We start from the raw sequence: 26698 nt of genomic DNA, 5'->3' as shown, positions 1-26698 counted from the left end.
ACTCCTGCATGCTGCACGTCCAACTCGGTCATCCATCTGAAGATAATTGGTTAACGACCTGCAGGAAATTAGGGTCAAAATCACTTTCAGTTTCATATATTTTGATGGAGAGGGAAATGTGCCATTATCAGAAGAAGATGTGATGAACATCGAAGCTACAGAAAAGATTTATTTTGTTTTTCATGTTTCTAAGAAACCTGCAGGGATTCTGATTCTTTTCTGCAATTTCAGAAAATGCATTCTTTGTGTCTTGGATAAGCCTGGAAATGTCTGTTCTGGTTAAACACCTAAAGGGAAAAGTATTGCAGTTTTACTACTAAAATGTAGAACTGATCCCAGAACAGGGCCTGCTTTCATAAAGCATCTCAGAGAAGGTCTAGAAACATTCCCTATTGTTTTATTATTGTTTTATACCTTTTTTTAACATTGTACTGTGTAAATAATGTTTGAGCTGACTTTACTTGACTAGGATCAGATTTCCCTGTCCACATCATAACTCCTCCTGATTATGAGCCCTAAAGGCTAAACTGATCCTAGATCAGTACTACTGCTCTGTTTATAAACGCAGTCCTAGCGGGTAGAACACCCCTGCTTTCTCTCGTCAGTCACGGCTCTCAGGGAGACATGGGGGAGAGAGACAGGGTGACAGATGACAGAGAAAGTGAGCGCATGTGTGCAAGTTTGGGGACACTGCCTTGACAAGACCAGCCGAAGTGGCTAAATATGGCAGACTGTCAATGTAATTAATAAACCATAGGGAGTGTAAAGCATCAAGAGCAAAGGCACTATTTCTGCTGGCATGCCGGTCTCATTAAGCACTCATTTCTCACGCAAGAGATATCACAGTTTAAGGGAAGGATGACAGAGTTCAGAGTTATGTTTGACCGTGAAGATCAATCAGGCAAAGTAAGAGCAGTAGAATGAAGTGTAATGGAATGACTGGATACCTGGACTTGACGGGACAAATTCATCTCACGCCAGCCCAGACACAATTATCACTGGTACATTAAAAACTGTAATCAGTAATCACAAAACCCCAGGAAGATGGCATCACCTTATCACTCCACCGGCTGCAGTCAGGACTATGTACAGTAAAGCAACCCAAGCTATGAATGCATTGGGAATGGGAGTAACTTTTGAAGGTGGTGTTAAATACATACTTTTTATTAAGTAACTCCATGCTTTCTGAAGTATCACTGTTTCCTCTAAACAGTTGTCCAAGGATGTCAGACTGAAGATGGTTCATTTCAACCAAGAGGAAAAACGTTTCAAACTGCCTTATTTCCACTGTCAGAAACAGTATTAGAAAATGTAAGATAAATGGAACAGTTGAAGCCAAGGCAAGGTCTGGAAGACCGAGAAAGATTTCAGATAGAATGGCCCGAGACCTGGTCAGAAATGCTCAGAAGAACCCACACATGACTGCAAAAGAGCTGCAAAAAAGAGTAGCAGACACAGGTCTAGCTGTTGACAGGACAATACAACATACTTTAAACAACAAAGACCTTGCCAAAAAGAACAACCTCCAGCATCCGAAGCATGCAAAAGAAAACATTGAGAACCCTGAAGCCTTTTGGAACAGTGTGCTTTGGACTGACAAAACTAAAATGGAATATTTTGGCCACCATCAAAGAAGGTATTGAAGGTGTTTGGAGAAAAAAGGGTGAATCCTTTGTAGTGAAGAACACTTTGCTGTTAAGCAAGGAGGTGGATCCATTATGTTTTGGGGCTGTGGCAACTGGGGCACAGGAAATATTGTGTGAGTGGAAGAAAGAATAGATTCCACCAAATATCAAGAAATTCTAGAGGCTATTGTTTGAAGGTCAGTCCAGACATTGAAGTTGAAGATAAGTTGGGCATTCCAGCAAGACAATGATCCACAGCATACCTCGTAAAAAAAACCAAAAAGTAATCTTCCTTTAAAATTGAAGAAATGTGTCATGTTTAACTTTGTACCATTTAGAAGTCAGGTTCGCTTCTGTTCACTATTAATTGTAAAAGGCTTTTTGACCAGGGGTGCCCAAATATTTGCACACCACTGTACACAGTATTGCTATTGTATTTCCTTGATTTTGTATTGTAGAAAAGCCAGGCTCCTGTGAATGTCTTGTTACTTTTCTCTGCTTGTTTCTGTGTGTGACAGTGCTGTCGGAATAGCTGAGGAAAGCTGCCATATCAATCCATTGCCAAAAATAGATGATGCTGGAATCAGTGTGGTACTGTATACGTACTGTAACAGAAACAGAAATCATAGGCTCTGTTATGCTTCCATTAACAACAGAACTGCACTGTACCTAGCTCAGGCACCTAAACATAGTCCATGCTTTTGGCTCGGTACCAGGTAAATCCGACAGAAACCGATAGGCAGAACTAGCAATACTGTTAGGCTGTTGAATGGCCAAACATGCTTCACAGCTTTCTTTACTCATTGGACAGCACCATTTGCTGAACTATTGTGGGTAACTCCCGTTGTCACAGTGAAAGTGAAAAATAATGCTGTTGTTTCAGTCATTTTCTGTCCAGTGTATGACATTGATATTGATATTGAGTGGTGTTCCTGTGCGCTGGGAGAGGGGCTGTGACCTGACTAATCTGGGAAGCTTCATTAGTCAGGATTCAATGGAAAACCCGGCTGAAGTTCTGGAAAGTTCTTGATTCAGATACTGGATGGCACCAGTTAATAGAGACGCCTATGATCCCTGCGGTGCTGAGCGGTGGGGGTGAAAAGAAGAATTGATCGCCGTTCCCTCTCCTCTGTGAGGACGAGTGCGGAGCGGCCTGCCATATGGAGGCAGGGCGAGAGCTGGTGTCTGAGGTGCGCGGGGGGTGTGTTCTGCCATATGGTTGCAGGAAACAGTCGCTCGCTGCCAAACAGCAGATCGACAGCAGCCTGGAGGCCGAGCAGAGGGACCTGTTCCTCAGCCCAGCCTCGTGTTGAGAGCCAGAGGCACGCGGTATGCATTGGGGTGGGGGGTGGAAAGAAACTGGGTCAAGGCTCAACTTTTAACACAGAACCTTCAGTATCTCAGTCTTTCAGAGGACCTGTGTGCAGGATTTTGTGCCAACCTCTATTTGTGCCCACTTTATTATTTCTTTTATTTTTTTAAAGACTGGCAGGTGTGTCCTTGGGGGAAGCATTTCATTGTAGCTGGATATAGGCGTGAGCTAGCATTGGCATAATTCAGCTGTTCAGAAACTTAAGACCGGGCAATCGGTTGGAACAAAAACCAGCACACACCCCCTGCTGGTGTGTGTGGTATGTTATTTTTGTTGGGGACTGACAAAAAGCCCTAAGCTGTAGGATCAGTTTCCCCTTTCTCAGTCAGCACTCAGGTTTCAGGCCTTGTTTGACAGGACTCATTCCCTCTCCCTCCCAAATGCTTGTCGCCTTCTCCAAATGCACAAGTGTTCTTTATTGTGCTGCATTCGAGCAAGGCAGGGAATTATTTATGACATATTTGCTGTGATTATGAGAATATTCACTGGAAATGTGAATTTGGATTGAAGACAAGTCCCTCTAATGGAGAATAAATGAGGAATCAGAGTAGACTGAGTGCTTGTGGAGGAGTCTCTGGTTTGCTGTGTGACCTTTCAGACCATATGCCCACAGTCTAAGCATAAGCAGATTGCTGTAGTCTCAGTAATACCAATGGCATGAAATCTGCCCCATCTCCCTGTCTCTTGTGTCTCTACTACTTTCTCTCCATCACTTTCTGTCAATGTCTCTGTCCCTCCTTCTCCCACTCCCTCTCTCTTTGTCCCGCTATTGCTGTCCATCTCTGTCTCTCCTCTATTGCTCTCTCTATCTTTCTGTCTCTCTCCCTCTCTCATCCCCTTCCGTTTTGCAATGCTTTTGTTCCCTCGTCATCCTGCCTCCACTTCTTTCTCTGAACACATCTCCACATCTCACTATCTCATCTCTATCCCTCTCTCTCCCTTCTCTGGCTCTCTTGCTCTCTTTCTCTCCCTCTCTCGCTGTCTCTCTGCATGCTGTAACAGACTGACAATGTTTCTTAGCTGCCCTTGATTATGCTGCTGGCCCAATTAACATTTGCACAAAAATACCTTTCAGATGGCCCATTGTTTATTGTTATTCTTTTTGAGTGCATCAGAAAAAATAACAATAATTGCATCCTGCCATTTTCTCAGTCTTTTCACTCAGAAAATCAACTCAGGCGTACCCCAGGGCCCCTGGGCCCCATTTTAATCAGGATGCCCCCTTTGAGAATTATTAATTATTTGTTACTTCTACAAGCCTCACAGTTTCTCATAAATATTCATCCCCCTGCATTCTTTCTCTTTTTTAACCCTTTGGAAAGTCTTTGATGTGCTCCCCCAGTTTGGCTGTCACTGCTCAGATGAAAGTGGGCAGCTGCTGAGGTCTGTCTAAGCTTGCCTGTTGGTTTGTTTGTTAGTTTGTTTGTTCCTGCTTCTCTCCCCCTTGTCAGCCCCCTAGTTCTGCATGAGGGGGAAGAGTGATCACACTGTTCCACGTTTAACCCTTCCTAATTGTATCACGTGAAAATGAAAGTGCTACGGGAGGAGAGATCCTGGAATAAAACGGGTAAAACGGGTTCATTCTTGAAAGTCTATTATTGCAGTGCATTTCCTATGACTTTCACTGGTATCTGTCACACAAGTCAAATTTGCTGAACGTGGTGACCTTGGAAATGGCAAGCAGTGTGTTGTAAACATGCTCCATACAGTAAGTATGGGGTAAAAAGTTGCACTTGTCTAATGTGTATAAAGAACAGCACTCAAATTAGCAATTATACAAGCCAAAAAAGGCTCAGCAGAGTAGTCTTGTACTATTGGCCAGCTGATAACCCAACAATACAGCAATTACATTTTTCACAGCTCCCTCTTCTACTTTTAAGTCAGTCTTCACATACTGTCACTTATTCTGCAGGTATTTCAACCTCTCACTCCCTGAGATGTCGTTGCATAAATATCCACTCTTACAACCAGGAAGAGGAAGTTTTCCTCAGACAAAAGGAAACTTTAGGATGGAACTGAAACTTCTCCCGGGGTGTTTTTTTTTAATACTTTCTGAGAGGCCTAAATATAATTTAATTGGAAAAAAAAGCTCATTGGACCATGAATGAGAAAATAGATGGGCTTCAAGTACATTGCTCAAGACCAGATGAAGCAAAGCACAAAAATACGCTCCCTCAGTAAGACTATAGTTCTAATCACTGCTGTGTTTCAAAGCAGCGTAGGCCTTTAAGTGGCAGCAGGGAGTGAGGAGTGGGAGTAATTGAGGATTTGCTAGCGATCTCTGTATAAATAATGAACCATTATTCTGACCAAATAGTTTTCAAACAAGTTTCCTCTAAGCTTCAGGAGTTACCCATGAATCTGGTCCACTAACTGGAGTAGCAGAGTAGATTAGCATTTAAAATCAGATTTCTTTTTTCTTTTATATGACTTGATAGAATTCTATATTTACAACTCATCAGTTCTCATTGATGGGGTATACATTTTGCAGTGTGGGCACAATTTAACAGTTCCTCGGAATTGAAATGTTGGAGTATTAAAAAGAAGCTTAAAAATAGCTTGAAAAGAAGCTCGCCGAAGACTCACTTTGCTTTGGGGATTTGATGAGCCTTTCCAGTCTCTCCTCTTGCCAATTTCTGTGTTTCACATGGCAATGTTGCTTATTGATTTGGGAACTGGGAATTCAAATGCTAGATTGAACACTGTTGTATCCCTTGAGTATCCCTTCTTCAATGAATATTGGATATATAATGCTTGAATAATGTATGCTGATGAGAAAGCGGCAAAGATGCAGTGCAGATCTAAACAAATTTTGGTTTCGCACTTCTTCAGTATGTTGTTACTCCAACTTTGCCTTGGCTTCAGCTTCGTCTTTACAGTACACATGATTATGAAAACTATTATAACATTATTGTATTATATTATAACATCCACAGCATTTGTCTATATATTTGTCTTATATGCATATTCTTTGAAATTTTGACTGCATTCAGTGTTATTATGAAACCTTCAATCAGCAACTAAGTATCCTGGTACTCAGCCATATGACCAGCATGAAATCACCAGCTACCAGTCCTTTCAAAACTTAGCTCCAGTTTGTCAAACCATGTTGAGTATGGAGCTGGTCTGAACTGGTCAACCAGCTACCCGCTGTTTCAAAACCTAGCTTGAGCTGCGTTTTTTTTGTAGTTTTTGTCTTTAGCTCTTCTACTCTACTCCTAGCTGTGGTGCATGATAGAGCTTACCTTTAGCACTCAAAGAATGTAAATGTAAACAGAATGTCAACAGAATATTCAGCTAACCATTTATATGGAATATTGAGTTATTCTTTTCATGATGCAGAATTGAGGTTGCTTAATCTTGCTCCAGTTTGTTCTGAGTAAGATTATATTTTATGATATAAAAAGCTGTTTTGCCCAAAAATTATAATTTCCCCCCCTGTACTTTCCATAGGAGTCAGTCCAATTCCTGTTATTTAGCCTTTATTTTCAAATTAAAGTCAAATTAAATATGAATCATCAGCATACAGCTGCGGCAGTAAACTATGTAATTTCGGGATTTTGTTTCAGTGTATATATATATACAGCGTAAGTACATTTCTTGCACAGATAAAAGATGATGAAAAAATGGTGCAAAAAATTATACAAATTGTAGATACTGTAACTGTAACCTCCATCATTACATTACATTAAATGGCATTTAGCAGACGCTCTTATCCAGAGCGATGTACAACGAAGTGCAAATCAAACACAAGTACAAGTGCGAAGAGGACCTGAGAGGACAGTACAGTTCCGAGTCCTAGTGTAAACATACAGATAATCAGAACCCTTGAAGAGTACAATCAACATCATCAATTATAAAGATTACAACAATTCATTAATTTACTTATTATCATTGTAAATTGAGTAAATTATTATTATTAAAGCTTTATTAACCCTTGTGCTATCTTAAGGGTAAAAAATGACCCGCCACTATGTTTAACAGTAGAGAAAACCCCCTATATGATCTTTTTTCAAATTGAAATTTAATGACAAAGTTTGTGATGAGTGACAGGTTGTAGATTTGGGGTTTAAAATTCTGCTTTAGTTTAGGGGTGGAAGGTGGGGCATTTTTTACCCTTAGGACAAAGGGAGTATACAGAATATTAAGACTACACAAGGGTTAAATTAATTGATGTAGCTGTCTAGCTAGCTTCTTCAAACGTGAAATGAAAATGATGTTTATTATGATAGCTACTGTAGATAGAAGGTTTTTTGATACAATGCTAACATCATGCTGATTTAAAACTTTTAGCACAAAATTAAATACCTATCTCTTCAGTTGTGCTGTATTGTATCTCAGAACTCTGCTATGTTTTCAGATATAGCTTATTTAATGTTGGAGATGGGGGGTTAATATAAACAATACAACTACCAATGAAGTGTTAAATGTATTAGTGAATTTGTAATATGCTCCAGTAAATCATAATTTCTACATTACTCTGGCCAAAGTCCAAATTGACACAGGATATGGTGTTTACATTAACTGCCTAAGACAGAAGCCGATAAGTTTGGTTTTCAGCTGAGAACCATGTTTCAGGCTTTCTGAGTGTAAAACAAACAACACCGAATGAGTAACTATGAGATGAGCTACCACAGAAAAAGACACATATTTCCTGTCATAAATGAAAACTAAGTGTACATGATCCCAGAAATATACTTGGATACACTGAAACCAAATCTCAAAATGGCGCAGTAGCTATATCTCATTACCCCCATACAGCCAGCTGTATTATGGTAATTACTATGTCATTTCACTTGCAGAGTCTTTTGACCTAACAATATGAGCAGGTGCTGGTCTATTATCTTGTCTTAACAAGCCAAGTTGGCTACTCTATACAGCAATTTCATACTAAACAAGTGTTTAAAAAAAACAGACCAACAAGCCAATTATAGAACACAGTTGGAATGAAGATGTCTCTCTCAAAGCTCTCGGTAAACAAAGACTAATTTGCTGCCACAAATGGTTTTCTTATGCTTCACAAGGCATTGAAGGAAAATAAAGATTTTCTTCTGTTGTCAGAAGTGTTCAGTATTATTAATACTTATGTTCACAAAGTCCTGTCGCAAATGTTCTACTCACAGTAAAAATAATATATGTAACAACATTTATTTTGGGGGGTGCTGAGAATTTCTCAGAACATTTGGCAGGACTAAAAATGTGAATCCATCTGTGTGGCAGTTACAGGACATAAATATATGAAAGTTCCTTTCAGTCAACGGCATGGGAATTTTCAAACTCTAGTTAAGAAAGAAATCAGCATAGATCCAAGAGCCAAGCCCCCTCAGGCTGAGTGCTCTTGACGGCTGTAAGTTCTGTGATGCAAGTTTGCGAAACAGATTTTATGTTTCTTCTTTCCCCATGTCATTTTTAAACACAAAGGAGGTTGCAAAGGAATTTAACTAAAGAAGTGACAGTCTTGCTTTCTTAGAACTAACTCAACCTGTGGAAATGGTTCAGTGGTTTTCAATGGGATTAGCATTACATTTACGAAGCCAAGTTTATGGAAGGATTCTTGCAAGAGGATAACAGATGTACTATGGCCAGTTGCTTCCTGAGAGCTGGAAAACCAGCTTATTGTGCTGTTATATAATGGTGGGTAGCCAGTATCAACTGTTGAACTATGGTTGGTAGGGTGATCTTAGTTTGTTTGGTATTTCAGATGTTTGACAATGAAAAATATATATTTTTACAAGTGTTATGTTAGTGCTCGCCGTTAAAGCTCTATTTGGTTTAGTCCCTGACTACAGACAAAGTGTAGCCCATGTTAAGCCTGGGAAGCAGCTTAGATCAGTGTTTTTAGTGTTCTATCAGCAAGGCTAAAAATAAAAGGACCAAAGGTGGGTGTAGCCTTTTTCGCTTCTTCTTCTGGCAGTAGGTAATTTGTCATAATTGCAGTGTCTTGTTTCATGTGTTAGGCTGTACACATGTCTCTATCAATCCTTCAGGGCAAACTGAAGAAAATAAAGGGGTTTGAAATGTCAGACATAAACTGGATACTTGAAACCGTCCTGACAAAGGAGAAATGAACATTTCTCACTCAGCCGATTGAAAAACCATGGAAATAAAGTGAGATTATCATGGCAAGATGATACATACAGGAAATGGTGTGTGAGTGCAGTTTCAGTATAAAAAACAAGTTGACTGGCTGGATAGCAAACAGGACAGGTGTGTGGAGGTGTCACCTTATGCACTGTGTGAAGATTGCACTCCAGTAAGCTGACAAGGAGTCATACCCAGAAAAATATCACAATTCTGTTTTATGATAGATCCTTTGTCTTCCCTGTATACATATGTATTTGATTTAAAGGTATAGTATGTAAGAACATTGTTACAAGACCATTGTAAATACCTTCCTATCATTGAAAAAGGCTCACTGACATGTTGACTCACCCTCTGCATGTGCTTATACTCCTTAAATTCTGGTTTGAAAATATACAGTTGACGGACCGACACTCTGTACCAAACCATTGTACAGCTCTACAATAATTCAAGCTCATTTGTTTGAAAATTGTTTTCCTGAGACGGGTGCGTGGGGGTTGGACCCAAAATGCACGACTCAGAAACAATAGTAATATAAAGACCCCTCAGGGCTTTATTCGGGACGAATCCCAGGAGCGTAGTCAACACAAGCAAAGTCCATACACGTAGATCCAGCCAAACAAAAAGTAAACAAACAAAAAGCACGGTGCCGAGGGAAGAGGCAAACTCGTAGTCGGTAGACGTGCAGGGAGGTCCGGTAGCAGGAGAGCTGTCAGCGGGGCAGTTGAACAGACGGACGGCAGGCAGAGGCGTAGTCGTGGGCGAAGCGGGAGTCGAAACCATGAAACAATCAGCGAAGCAAAAGTACAAAAACGGTAGGCGAGGACGTAGTCAAAAAACAGACGATGGTCACAAAACAGAAATCAATAATCAATGGTCGGTAAACAGGCTTGGATCGTAACGTGTAATCAATAGTGGTAAATGCTCAAGAGTTGCGTGGTAAACAGAGGCAGACAATTTCGCAGTGAACAGTAGCGCGACTGGGCTATAAATGCGGGTGTAGACAGGTGCAGACAATTAGTTAGAGCGTAGCAAGGAAATGGAAAACAGGTGCGATGGATGACAATTTTAACAAGGAGATTAGTAATCGTTAGTAATAAACCTATCCTGCCCTAGCATTAGCAAATTAGTAAATGACATGCACGAGAAACGTAAGGTAACATGAACACATGATTAGTTTGTTAGTTTCTACCCAATCCTGATCTAGCGTTAGTAGTTTTAGTAAATAGACAAATGGAAACAATTAGGGAGTGAATGACAGAAAGAGAGAGAGAGAGAGAGAGAGAGAGAGAGAGAGAGAGAGAAGGCGGAACGCAAGGTTTGCGGAAAAACATGTAAAAGTGTATGCATAAACAACAACCAGTTAACGTAACAATAAACATGCATCAAAACATAACACAAAGCGAAACTAAGACGATAACCACTAAACATAACCAGGTAATATAATCGTGCGAAAACATAACTAAACATGACAAGAAAATAAATCGTAACGAAACATAACTAAACAACATGACGAACCTAGACTAACATAATACATGATAAGACAATACAAGACTAATACAAAATGAATAAACATAAAACATGGCGAGACAGACCTGAAACGTGACATTTCCAACATCAGCATGTTCACAGAGAAGGGGGAGAGATAAACAGTGTTGTGTTTTTAGGGTGTTTGTTGCTGCAATTCCTCTCTTGACCGTTCAAAGTCTGAAATTACCTATTGTACCTTTATGGTTTCAGTTTCTTCCACACAATCAAGGAAGGAAGGGATCTGTGGTGATTGTTCTGCTCCTAACCTGACCTAACCTCTCCGGTGGTTGCAGTAAACTCAACTCCAAATGTCTTTGCACTAGGAAGACCATTTAAGTCTACCTTGCAAAACTGGTGGTGCTGCTGACCAAAGAGCAACCTGCTATTGACCAGCCCTGACCTTTATCCCGGCCAAGTCACTGTTGTGTTTGTATATATATATATATATATATATATATATATATACTTATATATATTTATATGTTCACTAAGTATATAAGGAGAGGAGGGAGGTGTGTGTGTGTGTGTGTGTGTGTGTGTGTGTGTGTGTGTGCCCGCACAGAAGACAGGGGTTTCGTAAGCCTCCATCTTGTCTTATGAGAGGAATCCCTGCTGCTCGTCCTGGCAGCTACCACGGGGCCTGTCTCTCTCCATGACACAGTGTTAGCAGGAGCATCTGGGTCTTCCAGAACCCGCTTTGCTACCCTCTTTTCAGAGGGTCAGGAGTTCCCCTGGGCCCAGAGTGGGGAGAGAACAAACAGAGCTGTTTAATAACAACCAAAGTGCTATTTCTCCCTTCATAGTAATATATGGCTGCAGCTCGGTTCCGGACTCTGGCTCTGGGAGTCACAGACTGGAGATAATAGAATAAAATAAAGTCACAAATGCTTTCCCTATGTCCTGTTGCTTCTACAAATGACTGAAGATAAACAGACATTTGTTCTTTAAGGCAGAAATCTATTTTAACATTTCTGTCTTCTCAAAATGTTCTGAAACATCCTCTGTGGAGCCAAGCTGCCCATGATTGACTTGATAGATGCTATGATCTTAATCTTAATGATTGAATAAAGTCTCTTGCATCTTTACTCGCAAATGTTCCAGCAATTTTCCATGTCGGCATCATGTGTGAAAAAGAGCAGGAGTCGATTTTCTGGCACAGTTTATTTCATAAATAGTTTACTGAATCTGCCCTCTCAACAATTCTTGCAAAATAATTAGAATTTGCAGATTTGTTATTGGAGCTACATTGCGTGATTTTGTGAGGGAAATATTTGGAATGGAATGGACAATATCAATGCTCTTGCATGACATTGCTTAGTGATAACAGGAGATTTTTTTTTTTTTTTAAATGATTGTTCCGAATCATTTTTGGTCCTCAAATCATGCAAAGCAGCTGCAAATGTAAAGTTGGTTTAAATTAAATTGGTTTAACTGTGTGAAGTTAAACCCACACACAAGTTGCTTTTTACCTGACGTATTAAGCTTGCTAGCACAACATTTATATAGGGTATACTGTATATGGCAGACATTTTTCATTGCATTTTACTGAAAACTGCTATTGAAATACAATAAGGTAAGAAAAGGCGAGCATTGCTGGGCTGAATGGCCTGTTACATTGTGTTATATTATGTTACCTTAAACCTATCACTCTATACCATAACTGTTGTGTTGGTGGGATTTGTATATACTGTATGCCTCTCATTATGTGCTCTTATTCAGTGAGATGTTTCATGTGTGAACAGACTTAACACAGATTTTTCCATATAGGAGATGTGTGAATGGGGAAAACACTGTTTTAACTTGGATAATTGAGTCCAGCAATGTTGCAGGTTTCATGTGTGAAAGGGGATTAATGCAACATACAGAATACTTGTAGACAAGGCGAAAGACCCAGAGATTTAAAGAATCCAGTCATATCGATTTTTCAGATACCATAACCCTACCCCACAACTCTCTCTTAAAATGGAACATCCCTGAATCTCATCTTTGAGAATGCAGGTCATGGGAATTGCAGTTTTCCAGATAACATATGATGCAACTATTGGGTTGAATGTTTCTTCGTGGTCTCCCATTGGTGCTTTAATGATAAGAGGGGGAGGGAGAAGATTAACTGCTTGAATTAAGTTGTGCAGGTGGTGAGCCTTCACTTTCTCCGACACGTCTGAGGGGAAATGTCTCGTTGCGGTGGGAGAGAGCTTTGGTGTATATCTAATTAGTTCATTGTTTGGTCGTGTTCCCGATGGCGTCTGGCTGATTTGTTTATCTGGGTTAGTATTGGTGTTTCTCTAATTTGCCCTCGCACAGTTCAAGAAGACCGAATCTTAGCTGCGGTCTCCAGGGAATAACCCCTGCTGCACTGCACAAGCACGCATACTCTTCTGACTCCTGAATGTGAGAGTTTTCAGTGAATTTGCCCAAGTGCATCGCCCCGTTCTGTCTGACTTTACCTTCGCTGATCTGAAACTTCATCATCAGTGGGATCTGTTTTTAGACTACCCTGTGTGTGTGTTTATGTGTGAGGTGGGATCATCATCACTCACTCTTTGTGTGAGTGTGTGTGTGTGTGGGGAGGGAATGTTTGTGTGGCAGGATCAAGTAGTTACACAGGCAGTAGGTTCCTGTGAAATAAGCAGACTCCCTGATATCCAGGGGGACTTTCCTCTCCCTCCCACAGCAGAGAACCCCTGTTCTGACTCCCAAAGCCTCAAATAGGCTTCCGTCTTCCGGATGCCCCCTCCCAAGGGAGCAGTTTGCTGTTGCTTGTTGTTGCTTGTTGTCTTTCAGACAAACAGGTGATGTGGATCCTAACGTGATACAGCTGCCCTGCTCTGTGGGATGCAGAACTTCAGCAGGGTTTTTCGGCTGGGCTGGGGCGGGGGGGGCGGGTGGACAGGAACGCGGGATGAAAGGAGAAAGGAGGGGGTCCCCTGTGGGTGTCCTGTCGTAAGCCAGGATCACAGGCTGCTGAGGATAAGGCCCCCTTGGGGAGAAACAGCATGGAGGATTCCACTTTTTCACACTGGATGCCACAGATAATGAAATAGAGATAGGATAGCCATGTCCTCACTTTGACTGCACTTTACAGAAAACACAGAGGGGCTCCATCTCTTACAGAGTATGCTGGTAACAACCGATATAATGCACCCAAAGGTCATTGCTGAAGGCTTTCTACTCCCTGGCTCCCTCTGCCAGAAGGCATCAGTCAATTACTATTGCCAAGGCTTCATTTGCTACCAACATACTCCATGATTTGTGGAGCTTCTCTTTTGTAACACAGTACAGTGATGTCATCTCATTTATTATTCCTGGAGTAGGTGCTAATGATGTTCAATTTTTTAAGAGTCTGCTGGAAAAAATCTCAGGGGATGTGTCTGACTCCTGCTTCTCCGCCCCCTAACGACAGGGTCACTCTTTGGAGGAGAATTTATGAGATTAAACAAAAAGAATTACCATTATTCATGCATATGTGTACATAATTTAGCATATAAAATGGGTGCAGGGCCTAATGTCCATCGAGGGGTGTGGTGTTTGGCTGAAATAATATGTCATCATGTGCAGGCCAGATTTAAATTTGCACTTGTAGTGACCTCAGGCAATTTCTAGAATGTACTAGGAGAGAGTAGAAATTATGCTTTACTATTTCTAATGGAGACAAAGTGGCAATGGTGGCAATATTAACAATAATAAAAGCAAAGCAATATTACGATGTTAATGTTAATGGTCCATACAATGGTGCCTTGGTAACGGTAACTCCCACTAACCCATTTGTCATGTTAATGAACGCATTGTTCTTTTAAACCTGACCTCTTAACTTACCTCTTTACTTATATTGCGTTGAGCCACCATTGCAACCATAGCAGCCTGTATTCAGTGTGGCGATCTACTCATGTCTGATTTTTATTTGAAAAGTCTGAAAACTATCACATCCAGGAGAATTTGCTTAAACATTTATAGATAGTGCTCACATTGTGGATTTTATTTGACCAATTTGTAAATGTATTTGATCTCTTTGTGGAATTACACGCCCCTCTAGGTTAAGGAATTCCTATTGGCCACCATTAAAGAAAAGTGAGATGGAGTACATAATTTCCACTGCAATACAAACAGCCCTGGACTCATCCATTGGTGGAATACTGAGTATCTGTGATTATTAAATTGAAGGCAGGTGCTTTGATTTCCCAGCAAGGGCTGTGATTGGAGGGATACTGACCTATATAGTCTGATTTATAGGAGTGGATGAAAGCTTCTGATTAGCTTGAGTCTGGGGAGCTAGCTTGGGAAAGTTTTTTTTTCTTCTTTTTTCACTGATACAACAAAAAAAAACCCTTAAGCTAAAGTGCTTGAGGCCAAGGGGTTTATGGATTGAGTTTTAAATAGGATTAAGGTTTCGGGTCAGGGTTTTCTCCATGCATGTGATCAACATACAAATTCCCTGGAAGTGGCTAGTGGTTTGGGTGCTGTAGCGATGTGGTCAGAGTGCATTGTGAGTTTGTGAGTGCTTAATTTTAATTTGCTTCCTGAAATCGATTTAAAAGCGGGGATTGATAACAGTGTTTGGCAGTGCAGAACAGTGATTGGAGTCAGAATTGCTTTGAGTTCTGTAAACAAATGAGTTCCCCTCACGCAAAACACCCAGGCAAATGAAAATGAGAAATCACACTTCAATCACTCGGTCAATCGAATGTTATTTATATAACACATTGTACAAAGAATTTGTCTCAGTACACTTGTCAGTATATCCTGGCATAAAACCCTCAAAAGCAAGCCTGAGGCAGCAGTGGCAAGGAAAGTAAACCCCGTCAGGAATGTGAGAAGAAACTTTGGGAGGAACCAGACTAAGTGGGGGTAGCCCTTTCTCCTTTAGCCGGCTCACGTAAAGCGTACGTATTTTTGCCCCTGCTTTTGTGCAAAAGCTGGATCATGTTCCATGAAGCAGGATTACAGAGTTAACCAGATAACTGCACTGAGTCAAGCCTGTTCCCCACACAAATCTGGAACGTGGACTGAAGTAAAAAGAGTTGTTCCGGGATTTACTTTGTGGGGTTATTTGGCTAACAGGACTCAAAGGACAGGACAGGCAATATATTGCACTTTGTATTGAGAGGTATATTAAATATTATACATAAATATATTGCTATATATATAACTATACCAATTATTGTCACTTAATTTTTTTGTCTCATTAGGATATCAATATATCCAAGGAAATATATTATAATACATTGTAAATGTATTGGGAGTGCGTATTACTCAGTGCTTGTGAATGTACTGTATTGAAGTACACCAAATATAATAACATTATATGGCAGTATATTGTAGCGCTCCCTGGCACTTCCTTCGCAGCCCTGTTGCCCTTCGCTCTTTGCTCAGCTCTCCTGTGGAATTCAGGAGCGGCGCTGAACAGAGTCGCCCACGGCTGACCCTCTCCCGCTTCTCCTTTCTTCCACAGCAATGGTCCAGCTGGCTTATCCTCCCCATCCCCCCTTTCTCCTCTCTCAATGTCATTCCTGAAGGGCGTAGGACCTCATATAAGGGGTTTTTTCTGGGCTCCTGTTCACATATTTTTTTACACAGGCATTCCCGGAATGGCTGAAGCAGGGAAGGGAATTCTGGTGTGAATAGGAAGGGGACAGTGGCAGGGAGAGATGTTGGATGGTAGAGCTGGGCCTGAAGATGAAAGTGGAGACATTGTGCTGTTTGGGTCGGGCATTTGTTCCAGCCACCGGCTATACTGCTACCATCTTTCAGTCTGATGGGAAGAGTGCGTGCCACTATCTGCTGAAAGTGGTATTGCTTTGTGGACCGTGCTAGGCTGACATTTCAGATTCAATTGGGAGGCATAGCTCAACAGGCAGACCAGTGCAGTGGCCCTTAAAAAAATGACTGCGTTCAGCATCTAAAGTAAGATAGTATAGCGATATGCACAGGGACTAGGGTGCAAGCCAGAATAGGGTAGTAGTGATTAACTTAAATTAGAGCCTGCAGACCCAAACTCAATATAATTCTTTATTAATATCAAACAGCGTTTCAACCCATAGTGGATCTTTGTCAGATCAAATCAGCCTTTATATTGTACTTGCGATATGCACACAGTAAGGTATAGATGTTTTCTCTTTTGATGGGAAATGAAACTACTTCTGCTGGACAGACCATCATGTGAACATGCAACTAAAAATAATGAACAACTATATAATTTACTCTATTAGACTATAATAGACTATAATAATTAGACTATAATATTCACGTTCCATGCCTGTTCATTCCCGCAGAACAACCAGAACCTGGATAGTGCTTTTATTTTTGTTATTTGTCCTTCTCAGAAATGTTCAATCGTGTATATTTACATTATTTACATGTGACTTCAGTATACTAACAGCTGACATATTCCTTAACAAAGCAGCACTGTTGTCAGAGATGAATAACCGACATCTCATGATCCAGAGATCTCCACCAAAGGGGAAAATCTTAACATCTCACATTTCACAACCTTCACTGGTTTCATATTAATTAATAATTGTAATACAGCATTGTGGGCACGTGTTTGCATGTGCAAGCAATATGATACATGCCTGTGTGCAAGTCAGAGGATAATGTATTTCAAGCTGGGTTAATCATATGGATATGACTGCAGAACTTTTCTCATAGAGCTGCCGTGCCTAAAGCTCCTGAAAGAAGCTTCAAGTACGACTTATCTTTAGCCTTTTTCCACAATTACTTGCTCATTTTAACTTTATAGCACCTTGAAGTTGGCCTGCTAAGTGTAACTTGATTAATAAAGCAGCTGTGACAAGCAGTAGCATGCCGTTAGGCTGTATTTAATGGATACATCCAGGAGAAGTGGTGATCAGTTATACAGGTATGTATGGTCACACTGCAAAGACACAGGCTGGGGGCTGACCCAAAAAAGTGATTTATTATGTGATGTTTCCAAGGAATGGTTGATTTTTTTTTCTGCCAGTGTCTTTCTTGCTTTTGGCTCTCTTGATTTTTTATATAGAGATAGTCTCTCTTTTCTGTTTCATAAACAGAGAGAGAGATTGAGAGAGTAGGAGAGAGAGAGGGAGGGTGGGAGGGAAGGAGGGAGGGAGAGAGAGACACAAGAGAGTCATGGTTCACATTGAGGTTGTTCAGGGCCAACTGCCTTCTTGGAATGCTTATTGTCAGGTTTGTGCAATCTGTTTTATTTGGTGAAGTATCTGATCATTTCACACATATAAAACTGTCACCATGAAAGCTATTTTATTTAGTCATTTATTTAATCACATACCTTTGAGCTGGGTCATATTGGCCTCTCCCGTGTTCTGAGGGAGAAGTGATTCATTTCCTGAGTTCAGTCACCTCATCTGAGACCATGCGAAGGCTGTGCTAAAGGGGAGATTTGTTTTCACACATGCATAAATCCTGTTCGTAGTCATCTGTCTCCACTGGAAGTTACTTAAGGCAAAGGACTAGAGTGTAGTATATTATAAATATATGGATTGTTCTGGAAATATTATAATACATTTATTTATATATTTTTTCCAATATAATTTCTGAAAATTGTGTGTGAAAATCGCAGGGGATCAGCAGTTTCTGAGATACTCAAACCACCCTGTCTGGCACTAACAATTATTCCACAATCAAAGTCACTTATATCATCCATTCTCCATTCTGATATTTGGTCTGAAAAACAACTGAACCTCTTGACCATGTCTGCCACATGATTGGCTGATTAAATATTTGCATTAACAAGCTGGTGTAGAGGTCTACCTAATAAAGTGCTCAGTGAGTGTATGTTATTTCAGTATATTGCTGTGTCCATAAGGATTGCATCACCCATATGTTACAGCAAAGAATATTTGAAGAATTCTGGGATTTGGTGTGGAATGGTTATGGGAGAGAAATCAGCCCTGTTTGCATTAGATCAGTAGTGTGCTTTTCAGTGTGGATGTTGACCGATGGCTGGGTTTTTGAGCAGTGTGTGCAGCCATGGTCCCTCTGGGCTCCCCCTCCCTCTCTTCCTCCCCCTAGCTTGCCGGAGGGGCCGGGTGGAGCCCTGTCACACATTCACACCTCAGAGTCAGACATAGAAAATAAAGCCAATATTTGACAATGTATTGTTTATTTGTGACAATAACTGATCATTGATTGTTGTTGCTTTCAGTGTGATTTAATAGTTTTGCCTTATTTTCAATTTGTGGGTTGGTTTTGTATATTGGAATTTTGAAAGTGTATAGATTGGTATGTGTCTATGCTTGGTGAATGATTGTGTTTTTCAAAGACAAATGTTTTTGAACTGTAACTGAAAACTTTGATTCCAATAAATACACATTCAGTACATGGCTCGGTATCAATCACATATACTGGGCACTTGAAAGAGAGTCTGTAATTGTGCTATGTTCTCTGGTAAGACATCGCAAAGCCACAGCTCTTCTGCTCCAAACTGCCGGCTACAAAATAAACAGAAAACTGGACAGGAGGCATACGATGAGATTATGTAACTTGGATTGTTTCAGTCATTCATATGCCAAATTTAGCAGCTGCCCATTGGGCAGTTTGCACAAGTGACAATTTGTTTTTGTTCACGGTACACTCTGTGGTGAGCAGTGCGCACCCTGTCACAAAACAAGAGAAGATGTAGAAAAGTTGAGGAGAATTACCTTTCTGTTGCTTGCAAAAAAGCACCAAGTCTGCCAGCTGATTATCATTGCTGCCTTGACTGAACTGAGTTGACTGAGTGCTTGTGGGTCTTGCCATTTTGATTCACACTGTTCTGGCAGGTACACAGCCCTGCCGCTGGCTGCTAGTGGGCAGCTTGTGGGCACTGTAGGTTTTTGGCTGAGGTATCAGGGTGTTCTGTAAACAGAGTAGGCCAGCAACCCAAGTAGGATGTGCACAGTCTCACTGAAAAATGAAATATCCACAGGTCTCCCTGTCTGTTGTACTGTGGAGCTCTGTAGGGTTGCAATTGCCAACATTCACTTGCCAGTTTGGGACACAACCTGAGGCACACTAAGGTCATCAGATTCAATATTGTTATGTTGTTGCTGGTGGAGAGGTGATGGCATGTGCAATGTGGAACGGACAGAGGAGTAGGGGACGTCCCATCTAATACAGGACACATGACCAGCCCTATTTGTGACTTGTGAGAGGGGATCGGCCCAGTTTAACATGGTTTCTAAAATGGTCATTCTGAGCCCGTGGAGATGCCGGGGTGTGTGCAGCCCTTGTTTCCAGCCTGTGGATAGCACTGGAGTCAGGCATTCACATGCTTGATATCTCATTTAATCCGCTTGCAATACTTTCCATTGTGTTACAGTCAACTGTTCTGGTGCTTGTACTGGTGCACCCCACAGCTAAAATGGAAGGTCTGCAGGTCTGCCTGGTAGAGGTGGACGTTTTCCAAAAGGAGAAAGTCCTCCTCAGTATTTTGTTCTAATCACACGGATTTGCTAATTTAACACAATATTTCAGCCAGGTGGTAGAACTAATTGGTGAAATCGGCTGGCTGAGTTCATGGGTGGAAGAAATACGTGGCAGGAGTTTTACTGTCTGACCCCTGAACTTTCTACCCCAGCTGACTGGCAAAAGCCAAGTAGCGTAGGAAACAGCTTAAATACTTTGCCTCACAGTGTAATTAGTGCAGCACACATTAGTCTTGTTAAGGAAGGGATAGATGTGTCTGCTGTGGGGGCTGACAGAAGCAGAACTGCAGTATGGACAGTAGAGTCTCTGGGCCCCTGATCTTTGATCTGCTGGCTCATGCTGGGGAGGATGAATGGGATGGTAGGGTTGGGCGTGGGAAAATTATCACCCCCTCACACCTGTCGTAGGCATTCCCACCTCAGTGGGATGTCTTAGATTTCAAGTGTCCTGTTGTGTCTACGGTGTGTGGGGGCTGGGTCAGAATCCGATGCATACAGGGCAGTCCTCATTGTCCTTTCTAGATGGTAAAACATTCCATTGTACTTAAATTTCTTTATCGGGAATCAGGAGAACATTTTGATATTGATATTTAGCAGTCCTTTCAGATTTGAGCCTGTACAGTTCTGAGGTGCTAAGAGCCAGCTGTAATTCCTCATATTGCTTTGCTTTTCTGTTCATGCTGGGCAGTTTCCTGAGATTGAATAGCCTGTGCTGTTGATACACATATTATTTAAGAGGCCCAGATAGCAGTGGAACCACCATGTGAATGCTGAAAAAATGTATCAAATAGAGGTTTCAATTAACATTTGTTCCTAACTTTGACATATAATGAAATACATTTGACTTTTAAAAAGATAAATAAAAAATTCATTCTTGCTTAAATATCAGTGATGTTATTTACACAAGTAACATTTGGAAAAGGAAACAAAAGACTGCCTTCCCTTTAAAGGCCATTTCGAATCCAGCAGAATTCATAGAGCCACTGTGTTTCTCTTGCAAAGAGGCACTCAATGTCATAGATGATAACGTCATACACTTAATACTTTCCAATCCCCCCCTGGGATTGGAATATGAACCGTTATAGGATTACAGATTCCCTAAAGTCATGGCTATAGCCCAACATGGAGCTCGACACATAGGGAATGGTTAATGTTCCTTAATAAGGCCAGGGTACTTGGGAAATACCCTGATACAGCCAGGTGGCACAATTTGCAGCAGTCTCCGCTTGCATTCAGTGGACTGGATATTGGTTGTAAAGGTCAGACAATTCTTTAATTTGGTGTGTGAAGGTTAAGAGTTCCAAACAACCTCAGTACAAACTATTGGCAGGTTTGAGTGTTTTGATCTCCAAAGAAAACGTACGGACCGGAGCTGTAAACAATCGGTATTCTTTATTCCCACAGATGGGCAGTCCCTCTGAGCATGTATAACATTCATATCACATCACTTGGTGTTTACCTTCAGCCCAGCAAATAATCAATTGTTATGTTCACTGGTCTCCCAAATGAGGTTAAATTTACTGTTTGAGAGCGAGAGAGGGCCTGGACCCTCTCCCATCAAAACTTATGAACTATGGATAATATAGATTAGTTATGTGAGTAAAAATAGACACATATGTATAAAATGTTTTATCAGTATGCCTTGCTGTTTCCTGTGTGTTGATCTGTGTGCTCTGTGTGTTTTCATAGCTCTGCTGATTGGATCGGGGTGTGCTCTGTACCCGCTGGGATGGGACAGCGAGGAGGTCCGACAGACCTGTGGAAACAGCTCGGATCAGTTTGAGCTGGGTAAGGCCCAGAGACTGGGGCTTGTCTGAGCCCAGTCACACCAGTACCAGAACAGCAGCCTTACCCACAAACATGCATTTCACCTGAGCAGATCAGGCCTCAATGCTACACTGGCCTTAACCGCATTTCACACCTCCTGGGCCACTGCTGGTGCCAGCCACCAGTCAGCTATGTGGCCAGAGAGAAGCAAGAGCAGTCATAGAATAATTTGCTCTTATTTTACACTGATCCTCGTTTCGACTGCTGCACCACAAGTCTAGTGGCTGTGTGTGCACTGGCTGGGTTGGGCATGCCTCGCGCCTTGACACTAAATATACCTGAGCAAACCTCACACCTGAGTGTAAAATGTGGATATCTGCGCTTAACTCAAAAAAAGCACTATCACGTCGAACAGTGCACGGGTTCCATGTCTCACCAGGGACGTTTTAAGCACTTCTGGTTGAGAAAGCTTATATTTAAGGAAAGGAATCTAGCACGAGGGGCCTCGTGGCCGAAGTGTGGCTGCCTCACTGCGTAATGAATACTGATTAAGTTCTTTCACCTTTCCCCTGTATATCACAGTGTGCCCAGTGGAATTCTGCTTACTGCGGTCAGAGTTACTCGGCAAATGTCTTGGGGAATTTCTGAAACCCGGAGCTGATATTAAAAGCAAATAGAAAGCCAGTTTAAACACGCACTGTGAGTTTCCTGTAGTTTCATCGTCTGAGTGGCTGCCTTTGCTTTACAGCTGGTTTGACTTGTGCATGGTTACGTGGGCTGAAGCTTGTCCTGAGGAATAGAGGGCACTTCAAAGCAGCATCAGACTCCTACCACCAACCTGTTTCCTTTCAATCACATAGAGTCTTACTGCACTTTGTTGTACGTGGCTCTGGATAAGAGTCTGCTAAATGCAGGCATTTAGGTGCTATATCTAGCAGGCAAAATAATGTTGTATTTATCCGATTCCCAAGTCATCCCAGAATCTGGGATCTTTACTTTTCTTAATCTTTATTACTGAGACAATCATATTACAGATTCTTAGGATTATAACAGAAATGTTATAAATATGGTGATGGTGTCATTTACATTGAGATTGTTATTAAATTAATAACTGCGACAAATGTCCCATGAATTCATTGTTTTTCAGTTCAGTTCTTGAATTGACTGAAATGAAACTGGCCTGAACCCTGATTCCCTTACACTGTATAATCCTCTACTATGCAAGCTGATCAGTGGATACTGTGCAGGTTTCTTAACTTTCTATAAAACAGTAGGAAAAGGGCAGTATTTTATGACTTTCATGAGATACGCAGTTGAATACATATCTGGTTTGTTGTCGCAACCGTGATGGACGGTCACGTGTTGACATTACTTGTCTCCCGATACATGAACAGACCAGCTACTTTCAGGCAGGATTTGACATGGAGAAGGCTAAATACATAACAGTGTCTTGACAAAGTAACTGGTGGAAAATAAACTCTTCTATCCCTGGGCTTTGTTCATTTCATTGCGGGACCAGTAAATTCTGGCCAGACGAGACTATTGAAACCAGAAAATGTTAAAAAGCTGTATTAAGCCAGTTGATTGCATTGGCCATACATAATTCCTTTAACACCATGTAATTTTCTAATACATAGATCAGCCAAACAATTGAGCCACACGTGAGTTATGATGACACCTCAGATTGTAGTGATATTCCCGTGTAAATCTTCAGAGACAGCACCACCATTTGGAATGTCCTCTTATCTGTGTTCCAACAGCAACACACTTACTTTTAAAAATCTATTGCGAAATAGAGCAATTTTGGAATCGTATATCCCTATTTCCTTATTTCCACAGACATGTTTTTAATAAACCATAGAAAGTAAGTGTTTTGAAGTACTACGTTTTGTGTGTTACTGTGAGAAACTTTACCTGGGTTTTCCTCACACAAGCAGATTAAAAATATTTACATTTCAAGCCAATTACAGGGGGTCTACACTTGAATATCAATTGTGCGTAAATAATTTCATTGTTGCAAACAAGGATGAACTACACTGCACTGGATTTTCCATTCAGCAACATCGTGTAAAACATCCCTGGGAATCAATAAATCTTTGTTTATTTGCCATTAACAAACGGGTTGTCACACTAAGCTTCACAATGAGCATTTACTCAAGGGAATAAAAAAGGAAAATGAACCAATTTAGGAAAAACTGAAAAAAAAAACTGCGCTTTCAAAATTACCTCCTAAATTGTATGCAATTTATGTAGCTAGTCAATTACATTTTGACTTGGGATTTTCTAAAAATATGCCACAAAGAATTGCCACAAATATGTTGCCAGCACTTCAATCTGGCCAGAGTCAACCAGTACAATGCTCATAAGTTTTGCCCTAGGGTCCTTGTTGTTTTCAGGTGGGTTATGATGGTGCTTAGAAAATGCTTACATTAATTACTGTCAACAGATAATCAGCTGTCAGTGCCTGTCTGTGGTCCCTGTTGTTGACAGTCCCTTTGCAAGTTAAAATGAAAGAAAAAAAAGGTCATTTCCAGATATACATGAGCACAACCAGAACCGATACAATGGAATTTAATTGGACAGTTTATTTGTGAGAGAACTAAAACAGTAAATATATGACAAAAACTTGTGAATGATGCTAATGCAAAGCTCCCAACCTGAAAGGCCTAATTTGGCAAAACTTTACACTCTTTCTGTGTCTGCATGTGACCATGGGAGGTATTTTAGTCATTGTATAATCATGTGATGAAAAACAAGTGGATGAGTGGTCAGTGTGAAATGTATTATTTTGTGTTAAATTTACCTAAACAATCCTTTGTTTACTTGTCATTTTATTGGTTTATTGAAAATGACTCATGTACATGGGGCTGAGAATTTTTATACAAATGTTGCTCTTTTTTAATCCAGATTTACACGGGTTACACAGTTAGGTAACCACTGTATGTAGGCCGCAATGCCCATCTTATGTAAGAATGCACACATGACTACAGAAATTAGTAGACATATCAGGTCTCATGCATCTAGCCCCTGGCTCTGGTTCTCACACCCTGATGCATATGTACTGTTGGTGGATTGTTTTCATTTCAAAATTCATGTTTCTGTTCCTGACAAAGGGAGTAATCAGCACAGACTCTCTCAGTGCCTATGGCAAATTAGGCCCTGATCAAGTCAACAACTTCAAAGTCATAAAGCATTTTAGTTTTTTACAGTACTTACATGAAAACAAATCATATGGTTCTCTGCCTTTTACAGCTATAAATAATTACTTTCAAGAAATATACTTTTGTATTTTCAAAATACAAAGTAATGTATACATGTATGCAACTAGTAAATCATTGTTTATTTTAAAACATTTACTTTTGTTTTGACGTATTTTAATATAAAATATCCACACACACAATAATTGATCAAGTTTGAACTTGCTAATATAATGCACAGTTGTTTTACCAACTCTAACTGAATATGCTTAAAGTTCACTCTGGAGCCTAGACTAAAAATGCCTACAAATTTACTAATACATTGTAGACAAAGCCAGCCGTTTGGTTAACCTCTTATGGGCGAATGTGACCTGCACGTTACATCTCCCTTAACAGACGGATGCGACACCAGCATTGTATTTGATCGTATGACCGTTGAAATGCATTGTGATTCCTTGGGCTTTCTGTGGGTTTTTTATTAGTCCATAATTGGTTAAACAACCCTGCAGTCTGAGCATTCTCTGCTTCTCTCTGTCTGCAGGCTCCTGTGAGATTGGATGGGCCTACTACTGCACAGGAGCAGGGGCACTGGCGGCCATGTTGGTGTGCACCTGGCTGGCTTGTTTTGCTGGTAAGAAGCAGAAGCAATACCCCTACTAGAGCAGGAACCAAAGTGGCCATCACAAGGGCTATGATGACCACCTGGAGGACGGCCATTTTGACCACCAATGGACAGGCCTACAGGAGGTATGCAGGTGGAGGAAGAGAGCGGGAACAGGAGGCACAGTGTCTGCATTTTCCCAGCATGCCTCTCTGGTTTTGAGTGACGACAGCACTCTGTCGACCTCCAGACCCTTTACACCAGGCCACATCGTTACCGCAGCAACTGGACACTTCTGGCTCGCTCCTCTCAAACTGCTTCTTAAAGGACCAATCTTTCTGTTCTGCTCTGACATTATTGGTCAATACATCATTCATTTTACAATAAGGTCTGCTACCCTGGTCACTGACTTTTTGACAGCAGAACATACATGTTCTCAAGGACAAGAAAAAAACGATTGAGGTCTTGCAGAATAGTCTTGATGTTTTATTTGATATTGTGATCATTTTTATTTATATACAGTATTTTTCTTCTGACTTGTTACCACTAGACATGCAACAACCTTTACTTGCAGTAATAGCCATCTGGTAATTGCTATTATGATGGGCCAAGAGCCTATATTGGAGAGGAACATCAATATATTGTATGTTTTAGGCCATTTCCCATTTTGTGTATGATAATGTGTGTTGTTATTATTAGCAAATTATTTTGTATAAAACAGCATAAGACAATGAACATTTTATTTGACTGTGTGTTTGTAAATACATACTGTTCATTCAAACCATATACACTCATTGAGCACTTTATTAGGTAGGCCTGTACATCAGCTTGTTAATGCAAATATTTCATCAGCTAGTCATGTGGCAGCAACTAAATGCATACACGCATGTAGACATGGACAAGAGGTTCAGCTGTTCTTCAGACCAAATGTCAGACTGGGGAAGAAGTGTGATCTAAGTGACTTATGCCTTGGAGTGATTGTAGGTGCCAGACTGGGTGGATTGAATATCTCAGAAACTGCTGATCTCCTGGGATTATCACACACAACACACAATTCTCTCTAGAGAATGATTCATAAAACAAAAAACATCCAGAGAGCAGCAGTTCTGCAGGCAAAAACG

At 40.8% G+C, this 26698-nt stretch overlaps 1 protein-coding gene across 1 annotated transcript in view; it reads left to right on the top strand.

Moving 5' to 3' along the window:
* The window catches only part of LOC133133913 (LHFPL tetraspan subfamily member 6 protein-like), a 47368-nt gene extending 20969 nt beyond the window's left edge, over positions 1-26399 (top strand). Inside the window, exons 3-4 of the mRNA XM_061250205.1 lie at positions 21702-21800; positions 25518-26399. Coding sequence (XP_061106189.1) covers positions 21702-21800; positions 25518-25636 — 218 coding nt within the window. The 3' untranslated portion in view covers positions 25637-26399. The remainder of the gene's footprint in view (positions 1-21701; positions 21801-25517) is intronic.
* The last annotated feature ends 299 nt before the right edge of the window (positions 26400-26698 follow it).

The sequence above is a fragment of the Conger conger genome, chromosome 7 (genome assembly GCF_963514075.1).
Source record: "Conger conger chromosome 7, fConCon1.1, whole genome shotgun sequence".
NCBI lineage: Eukaryota > Metazoa > Chordata > Actinopteri > Anguilliformes > Congridae > Conger > Conger conger.
The sequence above is the reverse complement of the archived record's forward strand: the minus strand, read 5'-3'. Positions and strand labels throughout refer to the sequence as shown.